The sequence below is a fragment of the Protopterus annectens genome, chromosome 14.part0 (genome assembly GCF_019279795.1).
Source record: "Protopterus annectens isolate FY-2018-M chromosome 14.part0, PAN1.0, whole genome shotgun sequence".
NCBI classification, from domain to species: domain Eukaryota; kingdom Metazoa; phylum Chordata; order Ceratodontiformes; family Protopteridae; genus Protopterus; species Protopterus annectens.
Genome location: NC_056748.1, coordinates 18301499 through 18324223, shown reverse-complemented (window position 1 = coordinate 18324223; position 22725 = coordinate 18301499). Strand labels below are relative to the sequence as shown.

Sequence of the window (22725 nt, the reverse complement as noted above, 5' to 3'; positions counted from 1 at the left end):
AAAATAAGTGCCTTTCCATTGTAATATTAATTTGTGGGTTACACATTTCTCTAAATTTACATTTTAAGTACTCGGGGTCTTCCCTTGACTCAGCCAGTACAACTATATGATGGTTCACCCCTCTTCTGCAAAGACAGCAGGTGCATACACAGATGAATCCTCCCTTTCTATGACTTCTGAACCAGCTAAATTACGCAGAATAAATGCCTTTGTACTGTTATCTTTATCAGAAAATGCAGGCTGTATGAAAATATCATACTCTTGCTCAAACACTCTCCAGTTCTCTGCGACATTATTGTCAAACACAAGTGGAGCTGGTGTATGAAATCTTCAGCCATGCCAACAAATTATGGCTGAGCGGACTGAAAAATATGGCTGTGAACAAGCTATGTGTCTGTAGTAGCATTCAAATGCACAGTATACTCTTCAAAATACTATACTTTATGAAATATGCTTTGAAATGGCTGTATTTTGTGAAATAACTGTACTGTAATACTACGTAAACATGCAAACACTTCATACACTTCAGACAACTCAAATAGGTTTGATTAATGTGAAAAAGTAGTGCTTAGCTAGAAAATTCAGTTGTTTCCCTTATTTTATTCATTTTATGCAATTTGGACTTTATTTCAAACATTTTCTGTAGTTATTTCGAATATTTCTGTTAATATATTGTTATTTTGAATATTTCTTTTACTTACAAATTTGTTTAGAGTGTTCTGAATGCTTAGTTTCATATTTTGTGAATAAGAAATAGTTTGAGCAAGTTTTAATACCTGAAATTCATTTCTGGCCTGCTTTGCGAGTTAAACATGCAGTAGAGACGATTCACTGGTGTATATTCCTCCAATCTTAACTGAGTAATTCTCTGTCTCAAAGCTGATGAATCTGGATCCCATTCTGCCACCATGTTGCTCTTCCCTCTTTAGTATAGATGATGAACAGGTGGGGTAGTTCATTTATATGCTTTATTACTTAGAAATACATCAGGATGGATAGCAGCATTACAGAATATAAACAAAAGGATTAACAGATAGACTATACAAACATACATGCTTACGTCTCAGCAGCTGACTACAAATTGGCAGTCAGGCTCGCACGTACTCAGCATTTATAACACTTGTACAAGCCCCTAGAAATCTTCTTAAAGCTATGCACACATATTGCTCTACACAGACCTTTAAGGAGAACAGCAACAATCATACAGATTATTATATTCATAAAGTATCAGAAGGTCTTGTAAGAATGAAGCCAACATGGGAATGGAGAAAGGAGATTCTGCCGATAGGGATGACTGCAATTAGGGATACAGACATTAGGCAAGAGGGGGTGGGAATATATTGCAGAAAACTGACAAAGGAACCAAGGTATTGGGAGCAAATAACTAAAGAGGGAAAGGTAATAGAATGGGAAGAGACCAAGAACTTATTTGGAATGCAGGCTGGAGATTGTCTTCCCTATCAAGGACTGATATTGGAGTATAGGCAAAGAGAAAAAAAACAGGGGGTCCTAAATGAAAGACCAGCACTGCTAGAGGTTTTAGCAGAATCTAGAACAGAAGTTGCCATTAAGAAAGGAATAATTAGAAGAGCATATGAAGTACTGCATAATAACTATAAGAATCAATCAGAGGAGATTAGGAAGGATTGGGAGGAGAGCTTGGATAAGTAATTCACAAAGAAACAATGGGGGATATATGTATGTCTCTCAAATATGCAACAAAATCTAGAAGATTTAGGATCTTTGCCTGGAAGTGTTTACATAGGTATTTTTATACCCCAAGCAGACTTGAAAGAAGTTTTCCTCAAGTAGAGAGCAAACATTGGAGGTGTGATGAGGAAGAAAGAGGTAACTGGGAACATATTTTCTGGGAGTATAATAAGTTGACAAACTTTAAAGATTCCCTGCAGGCAGTTGGAGATGCTGAGTGAGCAAATTGGAGTAACTGGGGAAATTATTTTTTTGAACTATGATACAGAATCGGAATTCCCTAGACACAGTAAGATCTTGCTGAGTCTATTTTTGTAGAATAAACACCAATGACAAAAATACAACCTCGATCACAAAAACATCAAAAGTCCAAGCAAAGGAAGGAAACACAATTAAGATGAATATAATTCCATTTAATAATCCATTCGTTCTGGTACCTCGGCCATTCGCCTTCAGTGGAACAATTTATGAATGTAATGCATCCTATATATATAGTAACATCAATTAATTAATCAACAATCAATTAATTTGTAATTACGTCTTTTTAAAGCACAAACACATTAAATATTAAATATTTATGAAACAAAATTCTTATCAAATGAATAATTCAATCAAAACTAATAAACTGCAAGCTGAAAGAACTCTATTGCACCCCATATATATAACAATTCAATCTTATTGTTTCATAAATATTTAATATTTAATGTGTTTGTGCTTTAAAAAGATGTAATTACAAATTAATTGATTGTTGATTAATTAATTGATGTTACTATATATATAGGATGTATTACATTCATAAATTGTTCCACTGAAGGCGAATTGCCGAGGTACCAGAACGAATGGATTATTAAATGGAATTATATTCATCCTAATTGTTTCCTTCCTTTGCTTGGATGTTTGATGTTTTTGTGAGTCTATTTTTGGATGGCGCAGTGGTGCAGCGAATGCATTGTTCCCTCACAGCAAGAGGTCTTCTGGTTCGAGTCTTGGCTGGGGTGCCTTCTGTGCGGAGTCTGCATATCCTCCCTGCGTTCATGTGGGTTTCCTCCGGGTGCTCCGGTCTCCTCCCACGTTACAAAGACATACATCTGAAGCGTTTCTGCCTGGGCCGCCACTGAAAATTGGCTTCCTTCCAAGTCGGTCTTTCCCGGTAAACAAATGTTAAATAAAATAAATAAAATGATGGCTACCAAAAAAGTAGCTACTAGAAAATGGAAATCAAAGTCTAAACCAACTTTACTAGAAGTAGTGAACAGAGATAAAGTAGTAGAGTAGTAACAGAGATAAAACAACTGGAACTGGGATCTTTAGAAAAGAGTAGAAGCAAATTATACTGGAAAAAAATGGAAAATGTGGGATCAATACATGCAGAGGAGGAACAAGGTGTAAAAGAAGGCAGGATTTGAATGAGCTATGTAATGGTTGACTAACAGTGACTGGATGTGTTAAGTTATGTATAATATTTGCAGCTACAGTTGTGTCGGCACAGTTTGGAATGTATAATGTTTGCAACTGAGATTGTGTCGCTATGTTTTATTTTCATTTATTTAAATGTGGCATGGCGTAGACCATACATAATAATTTAATAAAGATGTTTCTTGTTTAAAAAAAATCACTGTTAAAGAAAACATGAACTAGAAAAAAAATAATTTGTGGTTTTTATCTTTCAGCATTTCGATTAGTTGTCACAGATTTCACTGAATTTACCTATGCATATTTACGGTTTTAAACCTATCTTTTTTCAAATAACATTTTATTGAAAATTTTCATTTATAACCACCAATACAACTGTACAAACAACACGAACAATAAACATGGATATACAACTGAACCTCAGGCAAATCTAATACAAGATCTTTCTCCCTTTTTTAATATAAAAGTAAGGCAACTATACACATAACAAGGAATTAAATAAAAGCAGCAAAGAAGATGTAAAATATTTTATTTTATTTTAGGATCCACTTTAGAGAGTATTAAATATAGCAAATAGACCAGTAAACCCAATTAAACTAAAAATAAATTGAGATAAAAATGATATACATGATAGAGAAAGGCAAGTAGTCAGAAATAATATGAATATATAGGTAAGATGTCACAATATTCTACCCAAATTGTTTTTTGTTTCAAAGATTTAAGCAAGGATATACAAGCTTTTATATAATCAAGCGCTAGTTTGCAGAAAGACCTCCAGTTTATCTGTTTTATATCTATACAGTTTTTAGTCATATAACATATTGTTCTATTGATATAAATGTTACATTGTGAATGTCTTTTGACTGAATGTACAGTTTATATTCTATAAAATCTCTGTAACATACTTACCACAAGACTAATGTTCTGAGGAATTAGCCTTGATGGTAATCATTAAATGCATCATAATTTGTCTTGTATCTTTTCTAATGTCATTACAGTGCTTTCCTTAGATTTGAGAAGTTCTTGTGTTAGATTAGAAACAACTTTATGATTAATCATTTCAAAGTTACAAGTGTACAACTAATTGAAGTTTCCAGAATTAAATGTCATTTGTGGCAGTGGATAAAACTAAAATGAACAATTTAGTTAGAAAGAATCTGCTTTCCTTTTTCTCATTTCCTGCTTTATATTATTTTAAATCTGGTAACAAAGGTTTTAGTGGCAGACACAAGCATGGCACCGAAATCACCGTGGTCAGACTTCATACATATGTGCAGGGTTTTTCAAGTGAAATCTCCCGATTTCACTTGAATAAGCCCTGCACTGAGTCAGGGTGAAAGTCCTTGTGTGAACTTTTATCAAATTATTTAGTTAGCTATTTCCTGCTGTTGCCTGGACCATTTATTTATTTGTCGGCTTTGGCTATACAGTGTTCTGCTTTGCTTATTTGGTTCATACATATCTGAAATATGGCATAAAAGAATACCAACTAAACATTTTTGATTGTGTTTCCAGGATGTGATCCGTGCCATGAATGTGAATCCTAAAATTTCATTCCCACCTGAGGTGGACTTCATCTTGATTAGCAGCTTCATCAGAGAAGTGTGTCGTACAGCCTTTGCTATGCAAACTGTGGAGCCAACCCTGGATATAGCATTTGCTACAGATGGGGAACTTTTCAGTGAAACCAAGTAAGGAAATATTCTATACGCATTGGAGACAAATTGTGGAGGAAAGTTATACAGCCTTTATGTTGCTACAGCATGTTGCTATCACACTAGACCCTTGGGATAGATAAGCATATCTGCTTTGACAGTTCTGTCAACATACTTCAGTATACTGAAAATAAAATAAAATAAAGCAAAATCATTAACCTGGGAGCTGAGCATTTAGTAAAAGATTATGCATTTGGAGAGGAAGTAGTAGCAGCAGTTCAGGGATGATGGGGGACTGATCAACACGCATATATGAAAACTGATTGTTGGAGAAATGTTGAAATCCATCCATCCAACCCTCCATCCTCTACCTTTTTTTCCCATTTTTGTACATGGAGTCAGTGTGTCACTTCAACAGTGACAGTCATCTCAAGCCAAGGTTTAGAATGCTGGCTGGCTAACCCTATCACAATAGTTTATCCATACCACTCACTTGCACACACACTCACACCTGTGGGCAATTTAGAGTGTTCAATTCACCTACTGCATGTCTTTGGAGTGTGAGAGGAAACTGGAGCACCCAGAGGAAACCCATGTTACTGCAGGGGAGGACATGCAGACTCTGCACAGATGGCACACAAATTGAGAATTGAACCGGAGAACCTGTTGCTGTGAGGCGGCAACTCTAACCGCTGCACCACCGAAATGTTGAAAGTGACAGAAATAAAATGTCAGTAAGGCAATACTGCATCTAGGTATTAATCTTATATAGCATTGTGAATGATGCAAAGGTGAAGAAACCATTTAAGCAAATAAACAGGAAGCCTGCTATAATAGTTAACAGACAGAGACAAGTATCAACCCATATTCTGTACTTAGCTCCCCGTCCCAGCCCACTAGGTATGCTGGAACCACCTCAGAGTGACAGATGTTGGAAGGAGGACAGCAAAGGATGTACTAGGGAGCAGAGGATGGCACTGTTGGCCATGACAGAGGTCTAGAGGTTCATCGTTTTCTGGAAAGGGTCTGCTGCAAAATGATACATCATATGAAGTTGAAAAAAGAAAACAAGAAGTATTATTCCCATTTTATAGATAGCTGCTATGAGTCCATATAGAACACTGTGAGCAGTTCTGAAGACTGCTTCTTTGTATGGACTTAGAATAATCAGAGATGATTCAGGAATGATACATAGTCTGCACCAGAAGGCTCAGAAAGAGAAGAGAGAATATCTTAACATTTATACATTTGAGAGAGCAGATGAGGATGAGTTATAGCATTAAACAACATGGTGCCTCAGAAGTCTATTGACTCCAGGGACTTGAAGTCAAATCAAACATGCTGTCATTGTCTATAGAGTGTACATATCTCCTTTTATGTCTGTGTTGGTTTACTTGTAGTTTTCTTCCCTTTCCAAAAACATGTTGGTTGGTTACTACTCTAAACTGTCTATGACTTGATACAGCATTTATCCTTTGTTGTATAACATCTTGTAAATGACCAGTTCACTTAGCTTAGAAGAAAAGTAAAATAATAAATAGAGACAAATAAATAAATAAAGGGAGCCCACTGAATCCATGGTGGTGCTCTGGTGCAAGGAGGAGATAAGAACTATAATTTCATAGAAAGAATGGAAGATGACAAACAACCTTCATGAACATGTTATGCTGTTAAATGGTGGTGATGATATTCCACAGTGTATAAGAGGAATATGAATGCCCTTATGAATGATGCTAAGCTATGGGTTAACTAGGGTCTGAAGCTTATCTAATTAATAGCCAATATTCTAGATGGAAAGAATATTCTTTGTCTGCTTTCAAAGCGAAGTTTTGCTGATCAGTACTGTCCCTGTCCGCTTATCACCACTAGCAATTCTCTGATATCTGGTGCTAACAGTGTGCTAAGATAAACAATTACAAGTTTGGGGCAATACATGAATCAGTCTCTACAGTAATCTTTCTGATGTCAGTTCCTTAAGTTTAAAAAGGGTACTGAAAGTATTTCAATCAGCTACTTATTAAAATGTCGGCACTCAAAACGCAGATTGCCAACGAGCCAGAAAAAAAGACCAAAAACACACGAGTGAATTTTGAAAATCTGTCTTCTCCTTTAAACTTCTTTTTCCAGGGGGGCAGGGTTGCCAAGCCCTGCCTGCACCCCCTGAACTTAAATATATCAATGCCAAGATCAACATACCTCGGAGAAAAGGGAATATTCTGAGAAATGGCATCTCAGATTTTCATATCATCTTATATTTAAGTCCATTCTTTCAGCCATTCAATCTCTGTATTTTGGGATACATGCTAGTGGGTCCCAACATTTCAAATGGTTACCATTTCAGCCTGCAGGTCACTGAAGAGATAACCAATCTGCAGATGTGTATAGCCCTATCAGAAATGGTGTCTACAGACAGACAAAATAAAATGTAAGGCGAGAAAGAGAGAGAGAAAAAACTTAAACAAAGGAAAAAGTTGATTAAAGGAAGCAAGAAGACTGGGCATAGAATGGCTTTAAATCCTAGATGTAGCATGTATTCCCTTATGATAATTATGAAAGGGCTTGCTGTAAACAGGTTCCTTAAATGTCTCCTAGACTATTTGCCTAGTAGCTACCTATGAACCTAAAATTCATTGTCCACTGTAAAGTAGTAGTCAAATGCAGGGAAATATAATCATAAATTATCAGATGTGTCAACATAGACATGAAATATGAGGAAAGAATTTCCTTAAAGTAAGACAGTTGGAAAGGTTTTCATACAGCTGTGGTCAAATTGTGACAGCAGTCATACAGGTAGGGTGAGTGACATTCAGTACTCATTATACAGCACACACAATTGCTGGTTATTAGTCAGTATATGGCAGTGCCACACTGGTCTGTGACAGCTTGCTATATCTAATTTGTTGCTTCTTGCATCATCATCATCATCACCACCACAATCCCCTTTTCCCATTTTCTACATGAGGTTGAAGTGACATGTCAGCTGTCACCATCTCTCTATTCAGTGCCACTCTCCCACCTTCTTTGACTCTCATACCTCTGAATGTCACAGGTCTTATATCTCACACAGTCCATCCACCTCTTTGCTAGATCCCCCTGTTTCCTCTTGCTTTCTTCATGTCTGGACCAAATCTTCTTCACCAGATTGTCTTCTGCTGTTTTGCATATGTGCCCAAAGCACCATAATGTGTTTTCTTTGACCGTTTCTGCAATTGGAGCTACTTTGGCTTCTGCTTTTATCCTCATTTCTTCATCTGTTCCACAGTGTGCATCCTACCAACCATCTCAGGCAGTTCATCTCCATCATGCCTAGCTTCCTTAAGAGCGATGACTTTACTGCCCAGGTTTTGTACACATTACTTTTTAGCTTCTTTGGCATTCTTCTGTGATAAATTACCCCTGACACTCTGTGCCAGTTGGCTGCACCCCCTCTGATTCTTGCTTTGACCTGCTTGTTCAGATTTCCCTTTTCCTTAACCACCCCTTTCAGACACTTAAAGCTGTTAACCTGTTGCACTATTTCCCTTCTATCTCAATTCTCAGCTTCTTCTGATTTCCTCAATTTGCTGCCTTAACAACTGTCTTACCTAAACTCAGTTTCATCCAATTTGCCTTCAATTACACATTCCATTCCCCTATTGTTTGTTGACGTTCTTACTCAGTCTGCTTGTAATGCCACATCATCTGCATACAGCAACTTTTTTGATCTGTCCCCTCCGACCTCTTTGCTAATAGAGTCCATAACAAGTATGAACAGCTGTGGACTCTGAGCTGAACCTTGGTGCACACCCACTCCCACTGGGAACCCCTCCGTGAGACCGAACAGTGTTCATACTTGAGTCATTGGGTCCTTGTACATAGCCTGCACTAATTCTATCAATGTCTCCAGGACTTCAGACCACCACAGGACTGCCCAAATCAGCTTTCCTAGGACCTTCTCATATGCTTTCTCCAAGTCTAGGAATGCCCAGCTGGACTCTTTCCTCATCTTTAGTTTCTTCTCAAGTATGTGTCTCGCTACAAACATCAGGCCAGTTGTGCTGCATCCTGATCTGAATCCAAACTGCTCATCTCACATCTTTCTTTCTAAAATTCTACATATTTGTTTATCAGAGACCATCTCCAGAATTTCATTCAATGAGACAAGAGTTTCATACCTCTGTACTACCCACAGTTGTGAATGTTCCCTTTGTTCTTCAATACTGGCACTAGTATGCTTATTCTCCAATCATCTGGGATATGCCTTTCCATACTACTATTTGTACCAGTAGGATGCATTTTTCCCGTATCTCCCCCAACATTTTTATCATATCAGCTGTGACTTCATCTGTGCTTGCTGATTTTCCTGATCTCTGTGGCAGGTTCCTCCTCTTCTTTCATCATAGACTATGTCTGGGGCAGTACAGCTTCTGTGGGATTTTCCTCATTCGGAAGCTGATGCAAGTACTCTTTCCATCTGCCTTTGATGTCCTATGGACTGGTGAGCAGATACCCCTAGAAAAGGGTATCTGTCTTCTTTATCTCTCTGTCTTTGCCTTGCAAACTGATATAGTTTTTTTGTGCCATCTACTGAGCCACTTTCTAGAAGCTTATCAAGTGTCTCTCATGCCCTGTTCTTTGCTATTGCAAGTCCTCTCTTAGCCTCATTGTTAGCTAACCATTATTCCTTCCTAGCCTGGTCCATCTTTTCTGTCTCCCACTTTTTTCTGCACTCATTCTTTCTTTTGATGGCTTCCTGAACTTCTGCATTCCACCAACAACTTTCTTTGTGTACCTTATTTCCACACCTGACTCAACTGCAGATCTGTTCTGTAGTCCTCACATATGCTGTTTTGAGGTGCTGCCATTCTACAGCTCCACCTGTTTCCTCTTCTTGAGGTGCTAGAGCCATGAGTAATTCCTTAAATTGTTGTGCTTTCTCTTCAGTCAAATTCCAGGTCTTCAGCCTGGTCATGGTTGACCTTAGAGCCTTCTCTAATTATTAATTTCAGCTGATTGTTGCAAGCAGTGGTTTATGCTGTGGGCCAGTTGTTTCAATGGGGATGACTTTTGCCATTGCGGATTGTAACCCACTGCCCTTTCCTTACTAGAAAAAAGTCTACCTGAGTTGCATTTTGGCCACTGTTGTATGTGATTTTGTGACTGTCTCTTTTGCTTACTTACGTGTTGGCCGCTATCAAAGTCTAAAATACCCTCTCCTTCTTTATTTCTGTTGCCCTATTTATGTGGACCCCAGGCAGATTTCATATTCTGTTCAGTCTGTCCCAATATGTGCATTCAAGTCACACAATATCAACACCAATTCATGATGTCCTGCTTCATCTAATAGGTCCTGCAACTGCTATCTGAATGCAATATTTTCCTCATCACAACCTTGCTGCCAGGAATAGGCTGAGATTATGAATACTGCCTTATCATTGCACTGGAGTCTGATTGCCATGAGTCTAACACTAATTCTGATAACATTCCTCAGGGCCTTGTAGGGCTTCAGAAGGCAGTGACATCCCTCACTGTCTTCTGAAGCCTCTCCCTTACCACAATTCCCACACCATGTCTAGCCTGTCCTCCTCCTGAGTAGTAGACTCTGGATCCCAAGCCAAGTGGCTTTGCTGCACTGCCCTTCCATCTTGTCTCTTGGATACATAGGTTGTCCAGCCTCCTACTTACCATCATGTCATCAACTTCCAAGCTGTGCCCTGACAGCGAACCTATATTGAGTGTATCAATTCTTAGTTCATATTTGGTAGGTTGATTAATTTTATGTCCAGCTGTCACTCAGCAGAGCTGTCCCAAGTAATCCAAGCTGGGCAACTGGACACGGGCCTGCCAATAGCTTATTGACCCAGGACTTCTGGACTTCATGGCTTTATGTTACTACTTGCATCTCAAATGAATAACTGTCTGGAAGCAGTGCAAGTTTCTGGTTTCTGAAGCAAACACTAATAATGCACCTCTCAACAGCAAATGTATTTCCAATGACACTGAGGAAGTATTCAGTGTAATTCCCTGTCAATCAAACAGTCTTTTCCAAGCTGTAGATGCATTTTATTTCAACATCCAAGTTTTATTAATATACTTATGCTTAACCACTACTTGATAAGTAAAATGCAAGAAGAAAGTACAGATAAAACTTGCAAAAAATAATAAGCAAGTAGATAGAAAATAAATTTACAAAACTACAGTACTGAGCTGTAAAAACAGAATATCAAAATGGTGTATTTAAATAAACCATCTCAAATAAGTAAATCTTCAAGGCCTTCTTAACCTAGACATTTCAGCTGCTGTTCTAGAGCTCGTCAGTTTGTCAGTTGCAAAGGAATGGGGTCTTATAGGTGACATATCTAAATTCATTCAGGAAACACTGGTAGACACACAGAAGCCAAAGAGAGCATATGATCTGGTTGGAAGGATGACAGCAGCTCATTAGGCAGGCAGGAGCCATAGCATATATAGACTCAGTATGCTAGCAATAATGCCTTGTATACAACCTTCTGGACACAAGCAGCCATTACTGTTTCCACAGCACATATTCAACATGAGTCTGTTGGAATAGGCACATCAAAAATATATTGGTAATATTCCAAAGCAACTGTTGTTGGTCACTGTCAGAAAGTGTGGACCCAATAAATGGCATTAGATTAATCTAGACACCGAAACATTGGAGTGTGAATGGTTATAACATGTTTCTTTGATGTGTTTGAGCAAAGCAAAAGTTTGTAGCAACTGCTGTTACTGGTTCTTTATTTACAGGTTATTATCCAAACCAGATGCCACATTTCTGGACAAGAACTTCAATTTAATTCTGTTATAGGCAAGTACGGAAAAAAAAAAGGAGGTGCTGTTGAGGACTTTAAGATCACATATATTTACAAAGACCCATCTCAGTTGGGTCAAACTTCCAATGATTATCTACCATCCACTTTAGAATGCCCTTGAGGCAATTATGTAGAGTTCTTATTTCTTCCTAATTTAAGGAGTGGTAGAGCTGTGTGTAGCTGCATCAGAGAGGAGCCTAAAACTCTATTTCTCATGTTATATGAAAGTAACAGAATTTATACAGTAAACCTCAGCAGAGCTCTGCAGGGACCTGTATTGCAGCAGTGTCTCAAGAAAGCTTTTATTTCTGAAGTAACCCTCTGTGCACCATAAAGGTAAAAGGTAACCCTGTTATGTAATATGACACAAAGACCACATTGAGAATGGAGGCACTCAGTTTAGTTTCCTAGTCCACTGCATCAGGTATCATAGAAAGTTCTAGCAGGATCAAAGCTGAATGTATCTGTTGATCCTTCAAAAGAGGTTGAGAGGTGTGGGGTGGCTGTCTCCCTAAAGAATACTATTATGCATTTTTTTCATACAGTTTTAGTCCAGGGCTCTAGCAACAGTTTTTGGCTGCATCAGGCCCTTTTGAAGGGTATCTGTGTTTTTAGGGGATTCAGTGACCCCATCTAGTTTAAGCCGCGGTGGTACAGCAGTAGCGTTGCTGCCTCACATCAAGAGGTTCTCCTGTTCGATTCTCTGCTGTAGTGCCTTCTGTGTGGTGTCTTCATGTCTTCACTGTGGTCAAGTGACCTCCGAAAGACATGCATAAATGGGCGTGCCTTCGCTGAAGGTTGGGTGCTGGGCTGGCAACTTGGCACTATAAAAATCGACTGCCAATCATTAGTGGACCGGAGTTCCGCTGTGGGTGACCCCTAACTGGGAAAAGCCAAAAAGATAAACAAACAACAATGATCCCATCTAGTTTGCAGTTGTCTGCTGAGGCCATTGATGTTTGCCCTGACTTCAAAGAAGTAGAGGCCAAAAGGAGAGGATCCAGAACTGATCACTGTATGACTGCACTAATGACTAGCCTCTTTAAGGAGGTGGATTCCGTTATGCTATCTTCTTGTTTCCTATTAGTGAGCCAGCTAACTATCTGTTGGGTTTTGTATGGGTTTATACCTAATTTTGCAAGTTTATCTATAATGGCTGAGTTAGGTATTGTATAGAATGCCTTGATAAGGCTAAGGTAGGTAGTGTACACTGTTTTGCTGTCGTCCATAATTTTACCAAAGAAATCCAACAAGTTAATTAGGCATGATCTGTCTTTGACAAAACTGAGCTGAGTAAGGTTTCAGTGTCTATAGGATTCCTATGTCATTGTTTATCAGATCTATGATAATTCTTTTGATGGCCTTGTATACGAGACTGGTCAGACTTATGGGTCTGTAGTCCTCCCGGATGTGTGGAAGGCCACACTTTGTGGTGAGGGATAACCATTGCAGTCCTCAGTTTGTTTAGATTGAAGCCTAACTGGAGACTATGTTTAAAAAGAGATTCTAATATGCCAGACGGGTCATGTTTCATACCATTCGTAATATCACAAAGAGGGAATGTAGAAAAGAAGATCAGTAAAGTAGAAGTAAAAAAACAATAGAAGTTGAAGTTATGGAGTGCCTGCGAAGTGAAGGATTTGATGTAGGTCTAACACCGGTTACATCACAGCATGATGGAATGAGTCCCCAAAGTAAGGAGAAACAAGAAGATCAGGAGACATCTGAAGAAGAAATATGGACATGGTAAAGAAAACGAGATTTAATATGGTGTAATATCTACGCAAAGGGGAAAACAAATGTAATCAATATAAAAAGAGGAGCACTAAAGTTATTTGAAAAGGAATACAGGTAAAGGAATCCAGACATGGAAAACTTTACACTATGAAAAATAAGGCAGAGAATAAAAGTAGGAAAAAGATTAGTAAAGGGGCAGTTAAAGAAATAGAAACTGAGGTTATGGAGTATCTAAAAAGTGAAGGATTCAATGTAGAAAATCTAATTCAGAAAGCACCACAACAGGATAGAGCAGTGGACATCCAAATTAAGGGAAAAACAGTGGAATGGGAAGCAATTGGTCAGGTGCCATATAAAAATATTTTTGAGACTTCCACAGGAAACCAGTAAAAGCATGCACTTGAAGCTGGACAGGAAGTGAAGGACCAGGAAACTGTAAACTCTGAGGCAGCCAATGTTGATGAGTGATAGGCCAGTGAGTTCCCATATGACAGAGCAATGGATGACACAGGATGAGATTGAAGAGAATTTGTCACAGGAAGATGCTATAGAACTTTCTATACAATGCCCACAGGAAATGGAAAAAATGTACCCTCAGATTAGAAGACAATGAGCTAAGAGAAGAGTTGTTTGATTTAACAGAGATAGATAAACATTTCAAGGACAATGAAAGAAACTGCAGACAGTCAACAAAACTCTGAAGTCAGAAGTTTGATAAAACAAGTGGTGTCCTGCAGACTGATACAGGTAACAGAGAGACCCAAGAGAGACTTTTCCAGATTTAAGTATTTTTTTCTCTGTTTTTTTGCTCCGACTGCCTTTTCCCACCTAAAAAGCGAATTTCTAACTGATCTGTGCTTTAAAAAGTTTAAATTGCATTTGCCTTCTGCTTTTTACAGTTTTTGCACTTGTTTTATATCAATTTAAGTTGTTTTTGTATTGTATAACTGTTGTAGGCTACACACTAAAGTGCGCTATCTTGTTTATAGCATTTACAGTGTTTTCTGTGTGTTTTTCTGCTGTTTCCTGAAAAAAAAACAAAAAAAAAACAAAAAAATATTCTCTTTTCCCGCCTTTGCTGAGCTAGATTAGTCCAGAGTTCAGGTTTTGCTGAATTCCGGACTGTGGTATAGTTTCCTGTGTTGCCCATATCCTTACTTGGATAGGAGGAAGCTTCTCTGTTCACCAGTGAGAGTGGGGAGCTTTGAGCAGCCTATCTGTCCCTGGAGGAGTGGTCTCAGCCCTGAAACTAGTAGCTTATTGGCCGTTTTGGGTCAATTCTTATGTCTTTCAGTTTCCCTGCTTTAAAACCCGCATTTGCATGGTTTTGCGCCAGTATACAACTCTGCACAGCTCCTCGTGGTGTCCTGCAGAGTAATACAGGCAACAGAGAGACCAAAGAGAGACTTTTCCAGATTTAAGTATTTTTTTCTCTGTTTTTTTGCTCCGACTAACTTTTCCCGCCTAAAAAGTGAATTTCTAACTGATCTGTGCTTTAAAAAGTTTAAATTGCATTTGCCTTCTGCTTTTTACAGTTTTTGCACTTATCGTATATCAATTTAAGTCGTTTTTGTATTGTATAACTGTTGTAGGCTACACACTAAAGTGCGCTAGCCTGTTTATAGCATTTACAATGTTTTCTGTGTGTTTTTCTGCTGTTTCCTAAAAAAAGAAAAAAATTCTCTTTTACCACCTTTGCTGAACTAGATTAGTCCAGATTTCAGGTTTTGCTGAATTCTGGACTGTGGTATATTTTCCTGTGTTGCCCATATCCTTACTTGGCTAGGAGGAAGCTTCTCTTTTCACCAGTGAGAGTAGGGAGCTTTGAGCAGCCTATCTGTCTCTGGAGGAGTGGTCTCAGCCCTGAAACTAGTAGCTTATTAGCCGTTTTGGGTCAGTTCCTATCTCTTTCTGTTTCCCTGCTTTAAAACCCGCATTTGCGTGGTTTTGCACAATTTTGTGCATAGCGGAGCATCGAGCAGCGCCGTTTAAATTATTCCCGGCTCCACAAAGTCTGCTCCACTTTTTCCCTTAGAACTGTTCTAAATCTCAAAGTAAGCACTCTATTTTCATTCTAAAGCCCTGCAGTTGCTCGTATAAGTAATCTTATAAGTAAACACTAATAAACTAAAGCACTACACCCTCTTATACTCCCTTTAAGTACTTGGCTCCCTATTGGTCCTTTTTGATCACTCAAAAAGTAGTTCCTTATACTATTCTGGCATGTCCAAAAGTCAGTTTTGGGTTTACTCTCCAGTCCAGCTGGTGAATCTTGGAATCTTGAGGCAATGTTACAACTGCCTTATGTACACAGACCACCCTCTCCTCCTCCCAACAACCTCAAATATATGTGAGAGATGCAACTATATAGCCAAACTGGAGGCTGAGCTCTCTCAACCCAGTACTGGCGCAGTCAGTCAGGAGAAGGTAACCACACACACCACAAATCCAGTCTCACATAGACCTATCGCAACAGCAAACCAAACACATAAACACACAAAAATATACTCGGAGGCTCTAAATAAAAATCTGCCCAAGCAGCAGAGACCTCCAAAGCAGACATCCAAGCAACCGCTACCCCACAACAATACCCACATTTCACATAGTTCACAAAGTCAGTGTGCCACACAGTCACAGCCCTTAAGGCTAAACACACCTAATACACTTGTAATAGGTGACTCTATTGTCAGACACACTGACGTCCCACTCACTAGGTGGAACAAGGAGAAGATCACTGTAAGCTGCCTGTCGGGTGCCAGGATCCGCCACATAACACAAGCACTCAGGTCACTCCAAAGCAAGTACAAATATGACTCCGTCATTGTCCATGCTGGTGTGAATGACCTGAGACGTACCTTCCTGGACTACATGAAAAGAGACATAGAGGAGCTCTCTGATCATGTAGCCCAGGCCGGTATGACCCTGACCTTGAGTAGCATCTTACCCTCACCAAGAATGATGCCACAGTATAAAGACAAAATGATCAATTTTAACAATCGGCTCAAGTATTGGTGTCATTCAAAGGGGATCCAGTGTCTGTCAGCCTGGGATGACATGCTCGACAAACCACATTGCTTCGCTAGGGATGGCTTGCACCTGTCACCCCTGGGCTTTCAAATACTGGCTAAGGCTTTTGCCACCCCCATAGTGCCTTTTTTAGGCAAGGCTCAAAATACAAACCCACCTCCATAGACAACACAAGGAAAAAGAAACTAAGGGTAATGCTGCTCAACGCCAGAAGTCTAAACCTCAAGATGCACACACTCGAGGCTCTCCTCAGCATGGAGAATATCGATATCTGTGCAGTAACAGAAACCTGGTTCAAGGCTCCCGAGAGCACCCCAGCACTACCAGGTTATACCTCATACCATGCTTTTCGGCCCCAAAACTCGGACCGAACAACAAAAGGAGGGGGAGTATCCATATTCATCAAAGATACCCACACCTCCAGGTTAGTGGAACTGCACGAAACATCGGAGACCATCCATGTGCAACTAATAGTGGGCAAAGCTGCCTTTCAGTTTGTAGCCTGCTACAGACCACCCTCCCAAACTCAGGAACCCCACTCGGCTTTCCTGAGAACACTGGAGAATATGAAGGTCTCTCCAAACACCATTATATTGGGTGACTTCAACTACCCAAACATAGACTGGGAGCACTACTCAAGCCCCAACACCCTTGCCCAATGGTTCCTAGAATTTATAAACTCAAATGCTATGGTACAACTGGTCACCACTCCCACAAGAGGGGAAACATATTGGACCTGATCATCACCAACATGGGGACTCTGTGTTCCATACCAGAGGTATACCCCTCATTGGTAAGATCTGACCTTAAATTAATCTCACTGGACATCCATATCCCATCCCCACCCCCAGCCAAGGAAACCATGGTGAAGAACTTCTCAAAAACAAACTTCACACTTCTCAAAACCAAGGTGGAATCCTTCAAAGCCCCCGGGCCAGTGGAAAATACGGCCCAAACCGCAGAATCCTGTACAAACGCATTCTATGGACACCTACAGGAATGCATGGATCGTGCTATCCCAAATAAGAACAAGACTCACTCCTCCAAAGGCAGTAGACCTGTCTGGTGGACCGCAGCCATAAATAAGCTATACAACAGAAGGAGGAAGCTACTACATGATAGAGCAAAATCCCAAAAAGGGAAGGCATCTCTGATCAGTACTGGCAAGAAACTATGATCCCTCATAAAATCAGCTAAGGCCAGCTTCGAAAGAAAAATTGCACAAGACGCTAAAGATAATCACCAGGCCTTCTTTAGTTATGTCAGGAACCTGGGTGGCAACTCCTAGATATGCTCTGAGTTAGTGCAAAATGACAAAAAATACACTGAACCCACAGACATTGCCAACATCCTGGCAGACAGGTTCAGTGCAAACTTCTCCCCCACTTCCCCCCCAAAAGAGCAAATGTCTATCCCAACAGAGTGTAACCTCCCTGACATCACAGATGCACAGGTGAGAGCTGCCCTCTCCAAAGCAAAAAACACAGCATCAATGGAACTGGACGGTGTCCCGGGCTGCGTCTTACATGAGCTCCAAGAAGAACTGAACCCTCACATAAAGTCACTGTTTAATCTCAGCCTTATTACAGGATATGTACCCAAGGAATGGTGTACATCAACAGTAGTCCCACTCCGCAAAGGTGGTGCCACAATGGACCCCGGAAACTATCGCCCTATAAGCCCGACTAGCCTGGTCTGCAAAGCTATGGAGCGTATCATCATGGAACTTATAAACAAAGTCATTGGGAACCTCTAAACACTGGATCCTACCCAATTCGGCTTTGTTAAGGGCAGATCTTGCCTCTTGAACCTGGTCGACTTCTTTGAAACAGTCACCAAGGCCATAGATGAAGGGAAGGTAGTCCACACAGCCTACCTGGACCTCGCAAAAGCCTTCGATAGAATACCCCACTCGGGTATCATAAATAAGCTCACCAGCTTAAATATCAACCCCTATGTCACAAAATGGGTTGCAAACTGGCTCAAGGATAGAACCCACATGGTCAGAATTGCAGGTGCCATGTCAGACTCTAAACCAGTTACAAGTGGAGTCCCACAAGGCTCAGTCCTGGGACCTCTCTTGTTCGGTATATATTTCTCTGAGGTACAGGCTAACACTGGAGGACTATGGCTGACCAAGTTTGCAGATGACTGCAAACTGGGTGCCATAATCGACTTGCCGACTGACACAAGCATTCTCCAAAAGGGTCTCACAGAGACAAATAACTGTTGCCAGAGCCATGGCCTAAAGCTAAATGCCAAAAAGTGCATAGTCATCCCCTTTGGGAAAAACCAAGTGCCCACAAATTACCACATAGGTGGTAATCCATTAAGTACGGAAGAAGTAATTAGGGATTTGGGGACCCAAGTAGATAGCAATCTCTCCTTTGACAATCACGTTGCCAAAGTGGTTAGAAAGACCTTCTATATAGACCACCTTATCACAAAAGGGTTCACGTCTAGATCAAGAGAGGTCATTGTGCCCCTCTACTCATCACTCATCAGGCCCATAATTGAATACAATGCCCCATTTGGGATGTATGTTACCCGACACCTGCAGCAACTGAAAAGACCCCAAAAGTACCTCACCAAGAGGATCAAGGAACTCAAACAGATGCCCTATGCAGTTAGGCTAAAGAAACTCCAGCTCTACTCAGTTGCTTACTGCCTACTCAGAGGCGATCTGTGCCTGACGTATAAAGCCATGTCCAAACCAGAATTAATGGACATGCTCCACCTCAGGAAATCCAAATCCCTTAGAGCTACATGCTCCAGGGACTTAAACCTCAGCACAGAAATAAATAGGACATGCTGGAGGGACAGATTCGTATCCCAGGGGCTCCCCTCACTCTGGAACAAAATCCCAATCCATGTTAGGCAGAGCCCCTCAATGACCCTCTTCAAGAGAAATCTTGACGAGTGGATGGGACATCGTAGGTTTACCCCTGGGATCTCTTGTGTGTCCCTACTATACAGAGGCACAGTCAACTAATCTAAAAGGGTGGCGAAAGCCAAACACACTCTGGCTAGGCTTATAAATGCCCTAGGGCAGATAGCCTAGTATCAACCTATGAACAAGTGAACGCAGAAATTAGGACTGTCCATAGAGATCCATGCAATGTAACAGAAGTAAACAGAATATATTACTGTGCAGGTAAATTAATAACAGATAGTTCTACCACAAGAACACAGGGTAGTGAGGGAAAGGAAGGAGAGAAATAGAATACAATCATGGAAGTATCGAACAGAGAAATCTATAAAGCAGTTAAGACAAGAAGTGTCACTGTTAGAGGACTATAGAAGAGGGATCAACAAAAATACTTCGAAAGAAAGAATAAGAAGTTTACATGTATAGGATATGCAATGGGATGACAGTCAGAGAAATTGAAACAAAGTTAGGAAAAGTTCCTAACTGGAAAACCCCCAGGCTCAGTTGCAGTACCTAACCTCTGGTTAAAAGTATTAACATCGTTACATGAAGATTTATCCATGAGTAAGAAGTATTCATATGTGCACCCCGAACAGACACCAGCCTGGCCAACAACAGGAAAAACAATATGTAAAAGCAAACCTCCAAGCCATCCTAAAAACTACAGACCAATAACTTGCCTTCCAATGACATATAAACTGTACACTGGAATTTTTCCAACAGAGTTTGTCATTTAGAAGAAATCTCAATCATGGCAATAGAACAAAAAGGTAATAAAAGGAAGTCATATGAGACAAAGGATCATCTGATGTTAAATAAAGTCATAATGGATAGACTACAATAAAATTTGATAGTATCCCACATTCATGGATAAAAGACTGCTTAAAACTGTATAAGATACACTCTACACTGATTGATTACATTGATTACATTACAGCGACCATGAAACAGTGGCAAACCACTTTGCAGTTAAGCCATGATAAAGGAGAAATTATTATTCCTGGGACAAAAATTCAAATGGAGATATTCCAGGGTGACTCTGTCACAGCTGCTCTTTTGCCTTGCCCTTAACCCGTTAAGCTGACTAGTTAACAGATAAGGTCATGGCTATAATTTGGCTCCCAGAAAACAACAAAGTGTAAAGAATACTTCTTTTTGTAGATGATTTAAAACTGTATAGCTCATCAGATGTGGAACTGAAAGCACAACTGCAAGTGGTCAAAACTTTTTCAGATGATATAAGAATGTCATTTGGTCTTGATAAATGTGCAAAAGCAACCTTTAAGAATATAAGGTGAAAAATCAGATAAGAAGGCAAGAAATGTGGAAAATGCATAAATATAGTTGCAAATATAGACAACTCTTGGACCAACCTCATGTTGATCAGGATTGGATGCAGCAGTGGTTAAGGAGAGGTGAATTTAAATCAAAAGATGAAAGGTTAATATTGGCAGCCCAAGATAGTGGAGTATGTACTCCACACTGCACACACTGGTTTACAAAGTCCATTGAACATGTGGGAGAAACACAAATGTAAGTTTTGTAAAAGAGATTTGGAAACAGTTGCACACCCTGTTGTTTTTGTGACATACTAATGGCAGAAGGACTCTATACTGAAAGGCATAATATTGTGGCAAGACTGTTGCACTGGGGATTGTGCAAACATTATAATACTGAAGTAGCTGAAAACACTGGAAACATGAGCCACGAAGCATCTTAGAAAATGATGAAGTCTACATCACATTGGATCACCCATTACCAGCAGTTCAAAAGACAGATGTGAGAAAACCTGATATAGTGGTCCATGAAAAGAAGACAAAAGTAGTACTGATCATTGAAATTGCTATATCCAGTGATTACAATGTCTTGCATACAGGCAGACACAAAGTCATAAAATATCAGGATTTACAGGCAGAAATGAGAGCAATGTGGAAGAAAGATACCCAGACAGTTCCACTAGTAGTAGAAGCAACAAGTCTTATAAAAAAAAAATCTACAATCATATTTAGATATGTTACTCATACATGTAACTCCATATGAATCGTAAAAGGAGTCATAACTGGGCACATTACAAGTGCTGCAAAGAGCACTTCTGGCTAACATCAAAGACTGAAACAATACTAATTTCCTGAACTTTAATCGTACTTTGACTTAGGAATGGGGTAGATTCCCATCAATAGAAACCCAACAAACCTGGAGAAATTAAAATAAGAGGTATTCAGGGATAATATCTAGGCCAAGAACCAAAAATGTTAAGACACTTCTCTGATCACCCTGAGGCATTTATAGTGTTTTGTTATGTTACCAAGGCCCACTGATGCAGTGTCCTTGGCCTTAGAAAGTGCATTGAGGAGCTGTCCCCTGGTGATAGTTGATGGAGAAATTGTGGATGTCTATATTTATATGTATACATATATATATATATATATATATATATATATATATATATATATATATATATATTTATTTTATTATTTATTTTATTTATTTTACATTTGTTGACCGGGCTAGTCTGGCTGGATACATGTCCATTTTCAGCAGAGGCCCGAGGAGAAAAGCTCCACTAAATACTAAGTACATTACATAAAAAACCATTACTTCTAAGAAAAGCAAAATTTTAGAATTCAAAAAGACCATCCAGAGGGAAGGATAGTTTTAAAGAGAGACATATACACCATATGCAGTTCATTACATATTTGCATTACATATATGCAATTACTTATTAGCAATTTTACATAAATTATGCATAGTTAGAATTAGAACGGTTAAAAGAGGGGAGGAAGAGGCAAAAATAGATAAGAAGTGTGTATAGAAAAGGTTAATCAGGTGCATTGCAGGAACAAAGCCAATGGTTTAGGTAGAAAAGTTTAATTTTCTGTTTGAATAGAGGCAGGGATGTAGTCAAGGTAATGTCACTAGGTAAGAGATTCCAACTTCTACCTATAGTGTTAGTGAATAGAGAACCACCTGCTGTATTGTTTACCTTTATTGATTTTGTCATAATTTTACTAGAAGAGCGAAGTGAGTTGAGATTGTTGTAAGGGATTAGAAGTTGAGAGATTATAGGGGTGTTGTCAGGAAGGTGTAGTATGTTGTGGGCTATAGTGAGTTGAGGGATTATTAGGTAGTTTTGAAATTGAGCCAGCCAAGTTGTTTTAGGTTTATACAATGGTGGGTCCTAAAGGGGTTACCAGTGGCGAAGCGAGCTATGTTGTTATAACAGGTTGCAAGTTTATTAAGATTGATTTTTTTAAGGTTTGTATAAATGGGGGAAGCATATAGGAGAGTAGATAGGAGATGAGATTGAGCAATTTTGGTTCTAGTTGCTGGGGTTAGAAAAGGTTTGATGCGATATAGGGATCCAATTTTTTTGTTAACAGTCTTGATGGTGTTATTAATATGCTGATCGAAGGAAAGATTATTGTCAATGGTTATACCTAAG

The 22725-nt window shown here is 39.4% G+C and overlaps 1 protein-coding gene across 1 annotated transcript in view; it reads left to right on the top strand.

Annotated features, from left to right (window-relative positions):
• SPATA18 (spermatogenesis associated 18) overlaps nucleotides 1-22725 on the top strand; it is a 460841-nt gene that overhangs the window by 283262 nt on the left and 154854 nt on the right. Inside the window, exon 9 of the mRNA XM_044055719.1 lies at nucleotides 4639-4814. Coding sequence (XP_043911654.1) covers nucleotides 4639-4814 — 176 coding nt within the window. The remainder of the gene's footprint in view (nucleotides 1-4638; nucleotides 4815-22725) is intronic.